Source organism: Monodelphis domestica, chromosome 2, assembly GCF_027887165.1.
Source record: "Monodelphis domestica isolate mMonDom1 chromosome 2, mMonDom1.pri, whole genome shotgun sequence".
Lineage (NCBI taxonomy): Eukaryota > Metazoa > Chordata > Mammalia > Didelphimorphia > Didelphidae > Monodelphis > Monodelphis domestica.
The window spans coordinates 522482515-522489709 of record NC_077228.1 but is presented as its reverse complement, the minus strand read 5'-3'; the positions used below and the strand labels follow the sequence as shown (position 1 = coordinate 522489709).

Below are 7195 nucleotides of genomic sequence, written 5' to 3'. Positions count from 1 at the left end.
GGTGGGGATGGGGAAGGGGATGGGGAAGGGAAGGTGGAGGACTGGGAGGGAGTGGGATGACAGGTGGAGTAAGCAAATGGAATTGCTTGGGAGGAAGGAGAGAAGAAGGGAAGGAGACAACTTGGATCATATAACTTTGGGAAACGTATGTCATTAGAATTTAAAAAATAATAAATAAAAATAAAAAGATGTCCAGTGGGGATTGGGTTTGAGGACAACAGGGAGAGGACTAGAAAAGGGGAGGGTGGAGGGGAAGGGGGTGGAGAGTGTAAATGCTAAGATCTAGAAGAATCCTCCGAAGACATCTCTCCTAGACTTCATTTTACAGGAGAGGAAACTGAGGCCCAGAGGGAAATATAGCTATAGCATTTATTAAGTGATTACTATATGCCAGGCATTGTGGGAAATACTGGTTTACAAATAAATACAAGCAAAAGAGACTATTCCTCCCCTTAAGGAAAATCTCTTCTCTTTTTTAATTTTATTTTACTTAGTCAATTTAGAACATTTCCCCCTGGTTACCAGAATCCCTTCCCTCCCCCTAATCCCTCCCATAGCTGACATGCAATTCCACTGGGTTTTACATGTGAAGGAGAGTCTCTTCTAGGGAGAGAAGACAACACCTAAAAGGGAGGTGGGGTTGGGATGGAGGGGGAAGCAAGGCTGCTGGGGAGGAGATGGAAAAGTGAAGGAACTAAGGAACAGAGAAAGAAAGTGACTTGCTCACAGTCACAGAGAGTAACTGACAGAGTCAAGATTTGAATCCAAGACCTTGGACCCCAAAGACATACAGGATGGCAATCTTGGGGTTGGGAATGCTAATGGTGAGGGCCGGGAAAGAGAAGGATTGGAAATGGTGATGGAATAAGGCAAGATAAGCATTGGGGGGCAGCTGAGTGGCTCAGTGGATGGAGAGCCAGGCTCAGAGATGGGAGGTCCTGGGTTCAAATCTGCCCTCAGACACTTCCCAGCTGTGTGACCCTGGGCAAGTCACCTAACCCCCATTGCCTAGCTCTTATCACTCTTCTGCCTTAAAACCAGTGCATAGTCTTGATTCCAAGACAGAAAGTAAGACTTGTTTGTTTTTCATTTTCTTTTTTCAAAATAGTCTTCCCACGTGGCCACACGTCCTAAAGCCTTTTTGGATCATGGACTCCTGCCCCATTGGCAGCCTGATCAATCCTGTGGACACTTTCCCTGAATAATCAGGTTTTTTCAGAATCATAATTTTTCATTCACAAAGCACAAAGGAGGCCAATCATATGGAAATGCAATTATGAAAACAATATTAAAAAAACAAGTTCATGAAGCCCAGAATACAAACCCTGAGAGTCTAAGCTTAGCCTTTGGTTTACAAACGAGGAAACTGAGACCTGGAGAGGTTGGGCCCAGGCACAGACAATTCCTGCTCTCCAGGAGGTTACATTTTACTGGGGAAGGGAAGGAAGAAGGGAATAAACACTTATATAGCACCTCCTCTGTGCCAGGACCTGTGCTAAGCATTTTTTACAAAGATTTTCTCATTTGATCCTCTTGACCATTCTGGGAAACAGTACTATTATTATCCCCATTTTAAAGATGAAGAAACTGAGGCAAAAAGAAGTGAAGTGACTTGCTCAGGATCACACAATTATTGAGGCCAGATTTGGAGGGAAGTTCTCCTGATTCCAAGTCGTGAGCTCTACCTCTTCCATTGGGGGGGGGGGGTGATGAGGGGGACAGAGAGCATAGACCACATGTATCCAGGTTGCATAATCATAAGGAACCATAACCATCAGAAGCCATTTAGTATCTCCTGCTAATTTTTAACAGATGAAGAAATTAAGTAAATTGAACATTGATACAAAATAACTTGGGGCTGAAAGAAACACTATCAACCCAGAGGGATTACTAGAGTCTTTGTGTTGAGGGATAAGGCAGAAAAATGGGTCTTGAAGGGAAATGGAGACTAAAAAGAGGGCAGTCCTGGAATGAGGCACAGCCTGTGCAAAAGTGTGGCAAGGGTATATGATATGTTGTGTATGAGGGGAAAAAAGTGAAAAGAACACAATATGTACAGAGACTAACTTTGTTAATTTACTGTTCATGATTAGTCCTATAACAATACTCTTTGTGAAGTTTTCTTGGCAAAAATACTGGGGTGCTCTGTCATTTCCTTCTCCATTCGATTAGAACAGACAGAAGTTAAGTGACTTGGCCAGGGTCACATAGGTAGTAAAGTCCCTGGTTGGATTTGAACTCAGGTCTTCCTCTTTCCAAGCTTCCTCTGGGAAGAAGAGAAGAGGGGAGGAGAAGAAGAGAAAGGAGAGGAGAGGAGAGACTGCTCTCAGGTAAACTCCTCCCAAAGCTAAATGGAGTCAGTCATTCAGTTTGGAGCTCTGGCAGACCCCTCTGTGCTTGGCTGCCCCCCAATGCTTATCTTGCCTTATTCCATCACCATTTCCAATCCTTCTCTTTCCCGGCCCTCACCATTAGCATTCCCAACCCCAAGATTGCCATCCTGTATGTCTTTGGGGTCCAAGGTCTTGGATTCAAATCTTGACTCTGTCAGTTACTCTCTGTGACTGTGAGCAAGTCACTTTCTTTCTCTGTTCCTTAGTTCCTTCACTTTTCCATCTCCTCTTTTCCCTTCTCTTGCCCATTCCCTACCAGGCTGCCACAGCTGGAAAGAGCAGAGGGGCATCATTTCCCACAGTGACCTGCGCAACCTGGGACAAATCCCTTCCCTCTTTCTTTAGATCTCAGTGAGGCGTTGAGCCCGCTGAGAAGCTGTCCTTTGCAAAAACCCTGAGCTATGGCAGAAAAAAAAAACTCGTTTCACATTACCTTGGGTAAGTCACCTGATGCGTGTGCCTGCGAGCTGGCGGAGGAGGAATGTCGGGGTCAGACTGCAGGCTCTCTGAGGTCCCTGCGAGTACTAGAACCATTAACTAGCTTGTGGCCCTGGGTAAGTCATGTAAGAATAGCTGGCATGGATAGAGAGTTTTATGGCTTGCAAAGCACTTTGCAAATGTTACTTCAGTGGATTCTCACAACAGTCGAGGGGGTCTGGTGCCATTATTATCCTCATTTTACAGATGAGGAAACTGAGACCTGAAGAGGTGAAATGGCTCGTCCAGGATCACCCAGCTGTTGGGTGTGAAAAAGGCTTTGCAGATTCCAGGTCCAGAACGCAGCTGAGCCTCAGTTTCCTCCTCCAAAACCTGAGAAGAGGGCCTCGGAGCTCTTTTCTGGTCTAAAACTGATGACGTGAAACAGGGAAAAGAAGACACAGAGCCATAACCAGATAGACAGGGAGACAGAGACAGAGACAGAGATAGAAGGCTCAGAGACAGGCGCACACAGAAAGAGAGGGAGCCATGGATAGACAGAGAGATCCAGACTCATATACCCCCTTCCCGTCCCGGCTCCCCACGACCTCTCCAATTTCGAGCCTCAGCTCTCCACCAGGCGGTGCGCGTGGGGAGCCGGGGCCCGCCGCGCGCGGCTCCTTTAAGGCCCCGCCGAAGGCGTGTCCTACGTCCCCGCCCCGCCCCGGGACGTCCCCTCCCGCCCCGGGCCACGCCCCCGAGGTGGTAGCGCCGGCCTGGAGGGGGCTCGGGCGGCTCCAGGCTCCCCGGCTCGGGCGGCAGCAGCGGCGGCGGATCCGGCTTAGGCAGCTCCGGGCGCTGCGGCTCCGGCGCGGGCAGACGCAGATCCAGACCCGGACCCGGAGCTAGACGCAGAGCCGGGTCAGGCCGAATCCAGCCCAGCCCAGCCCTGCCCAGCCCTGCCCAGCCCGGTCGGGCCGGGCCGGGCCGGGCCGAGCCGGGCGGCGGAGGCGGGCGGCAGAGCCATGGGCGGCCCCGTGCGCGGCGCCCGGGGGGCGCAGTGAGCTGCCCGAGCCCCACTCGCCCTCCTCCTCCACCTCGTCCTCCTCCTTCTCGTCCTCCTCCTACCCCGGGGCGCCCCCCGGCATGGCCCCCGGGCCGGCGCGGGCCGCACTGCTGTGGCCGCTGCTGGTGGCCGGCGCGGCTGCAGCGGCTGCGGCAGCAGCGGCCGTGGCGGCGCTGGAGCTGGGGCCGGACGAGGTGGAGCGCGAGCGCGAGCGGGGCCGGGGCTGGGCGCGCTGCCAGGCCGTGGCCATCCCCATGTGCCGCGGCATCGGCTACAACCTGACCCGCATGCCCAACCTGCTGGGCCACGAAACGCAGGCCGAGGCGGCGGCCAAGCTGCACGAGTTCGCACCGCTCGTGGAGTACGGCTGCCACGCGCACCTGCGCTTCTTCCTCTGCTCGCTCTACGCGCCCATGTGCACGGACCAGGTGTCGGCGCCCATCCCCGCCTGCCGGCCCATGTGCGAGCAGGCCCGCCGCCGCTGCGCGCCCGTCATGGAGCAGTTCAGCTTCCCCTGGCCCGACGCCCTGGACTGCGACCGCCTGCCCACGCCCAACGACCCCCACTCGCTCTGCATGGAGGCCCCCGAGAATGCCACAGCCGGGCCCCTGCCCGCCGCCCCTGCCGCGGCGGGCCATGGCAGCGGCGGGGGCGGCGGGCACCAGGGGCTGGGCATGCTGCCGGTGGCCCCACGACCCCCCCGGCCCGCGCAGGGCCCCGGGCCCGGGGGCTCCCCCCCAGCTTGCGAGAACCCCGACAAGTTCCAGTATGTGGAGAAGAGCCGCGCGTGTGCGCCTCGCTGTGCGCCGGGGGTCGAGGTGTTCTGGTCCCGGCGCGACAAGGACTTTGCCCTGGTGTGGATGGCCGTGTGGTCTGCGCTCTGCTTCTTCTCCACCGCCTTCACGGTGCTCACCTTCCTGCTGGACCCGCACCGCTTCCAGTACCCCGAGCGGCCCATCATCTTCCTGTCCATGTGCTACAACGTGTACTCGCTGGCCTTCCTCATCCGGGCGGTGGCCGGGGCGCAGAGCGTGGCCTGCGACCAGGAGGCGGGGGCCCTCTACGTGATCCAGGAGGGCCTGGAGAACACGGGCTGCACGCTGGTCTTCCTCCTGCTCTACTACTTCGGCATGGCCAGCTCGCTCTGGTGGGTCGTGCTCACCCTCACCTGGTTCCTGGCCGCGGGGAAGAAGTGGGGCCACGAGGCCATCGAGGCCCACGGAGGCTACTTCCACATGGCGGCCTGGGGCCTGCCGGCCCTCAAGACCATCGTGGTGCTCACCCTGCGCAAGGTGGCCGGCGACGAGCTGACGGGCCTCTGCTACGTGGGCAGCATGGACGCCAGCGCCCTGACGGGCTTCGTGCTGGTGCCGCTGTCCTGCTATCTGGTGCTGGGGACCAGCTTCCTGCTCACCGGCTTCGTGGCGCTCTTCCACATCCGCAAGATCATGAAGACGGGCGGCACCAACACGGAGAAGCTGGAGAAGCTGATGGTGAAGATCGGCGTCTTCTCCATCCTCTACACAGTGCCCGCCACCTGCGTCATCGTCTGCTATGTCTATGAGAGGCTCAACATGGACTACTGGCGCCTTCGGGCCACGGAGCAGCCGTGCACGGCCCCCGGGGGTCCCGGGGGGCGCAGAGACTGCTCGCTGACGGGGGGCTCCGTCCCCACCGTGGCTGTCTTCATGCTGAAGATCTTCATGTCGCTCGTGGTGGGCATCACCAGCGGCGTCTGGGTCTGGAGTTCCAAGACTTTCCAGACTTGGCAGAGCCTGTGCCACCGCAAGCTGGCCGGGGCCGGCCGAGCTCGGGGCAAGGGTTGTGGGGGTCCCCCGGGCTGCGGCAGGGGCGCCCACTGCCACTACAAGGCCCCCGCTGTGGTCCTGCACATGACCAAGGCAGACCCCTATCTGGAGAACCCCACGCACCTCTAGGGCTAGCGGGGAAGGGAAGCCATGATCGGCCTCTCCCCTCCCCACACGCTCTTTCAAGGCTTCCTCCGCCCCCACCCCTCCAGGAGGGACACGCATGCAGGCTGCCTGCCTTCTGGGACAGCTGAAGTAGCCGCCAGCTGTCAAGGTCGGTGGAGCTGGAGGGCCTGGAAAGGGGGTGGGGGTGGCGAGGAGCCTGCAGAAGAGACTCCCCACTCTTCTCCTCGGTCCCCAGTGGGCCCTGCACCCCGTGGGAGAAGATAGAGGGGCCGATGGACCTGGCTGAGCCCCCAGACCATGGACTCCAGAAGAGCATTGTGGATTGAGGGGAGGGAAGGGAGGCCGAAGGCCATGATCCAGGCAGGAGTTTATTTAATGATGTAATTTATTGTGAAGTTCCTTTGGAAGCATCGACTGGAATAAACCCCCCTCACCCCCACCCTGTGTGGCACCACTGGCTTGCCTGAGTCTGCCCTGGGGGAGGGGGACAAAAGCTAGCCTGGGGTGGGGGGCCGGAGGGGACGCATTATTGCTTCTGGGACAGCTGGGCTCGCATGGGCCTGCCGGCTTCCACTCAGGACTGGGCAGAGCTAAGGGCCAGACCAGTGAACAGGCAGTGACGGCCTGGGACAAGACATTGTGTGCTGAGTCCCAAGGGGGAGGGGGCCAGAGAGGGGTCTGTCTATCGGGGCATGTGGGCCCCAGCAGCAGCCCCTTCCTCAGGTATGGAGCTGGGAGAAGGGAGAGCGGAGGGAGAGACCTAAGTCTGACAAGGCTCCGACTCCTCTTGGAGGCTCCAGGATTCCCAGATCTCTGATCTCTCTGGGTGGGGAGGGAGACTGGTGCCCTCTTAACCACTCTCTTCCCCACGCCATAGGACTGTGAACAGGCTGTAGAATATTGAGGTCCTTCCACCTCAGCTCTGGCTTCTCTCACGTCTATGCCTGCTAGGAGGTGAGAGCGGGCAGTCTGTGGCCACACGGGGCTACATGGAAGCTGCCTTCCTGAAGGGTTTTGGGGGGATGGCCATTGGAGCAAGGAGTGACCGGTGCCATCTGGGCTTTGTCCGAGGTCAACCACATTAAGTTATGGCTTGGGTGAGTGCCCCCTGGGACTCTGAGGGGCTTGGACAGGGTCATCCATGTTCTTCCCACCTTGGCCACTCCCAATTCTAGGAACCTAGAAGGCTGGAGGGATGGGGGAGATGGACAGTGGGGGGAGGGGATAAAGTTGTGGCCTCCAACCCCTGCCTCCTTCATGGAAGCCACTGCCCAGTTGTGATTCAGATCCCAGGGAAGGAGGACCAGCAAAGACCCTGGAGAAGGTCCAGCAGAGAGGGCAAGAGGCCCCCTTTAACTCCGTTTCTCTGAGGCTCTGTGAGACTC

The 7195-nt window shown here is 57.3% G+C and overlaps 1 protein-coding gene across 1 annotated transcript; it reads left to right on the top strand.

Moving 5' to 3' along the window:
- Nucleotides 1-3568: 3568 nt before the first annotated feature.
- On the top strand, nucleotides 3569-6249 carry FZD9 (frizzled class receptor 9). Its single transcript, XM_016429662.2, has one exon. It carries the CDS (start codon nucleotides 3957-3959, stop codon nucleotides 5811-5813), a length of 1857 nt encoding a protein of 618 aa, XP_016285148.2. The 5' UTR covers nucleotides 3569-3956; the 3' UTR covers nucleotides 5814-6249.
- The last annotated feature ends 946 nt before the right edge of the window (nucleotides 6250-7195 follow it).

What these genes read in the sequence shown, in the direction of transcription:
- FZD9 (XM_016429662.2), top strand. Translation starts at nt 3,957, where the DNA reads ATGGCCCCCGGGCCGGCGCGGGCCGCACTGCTGTGGCCGCTGCTGGTG.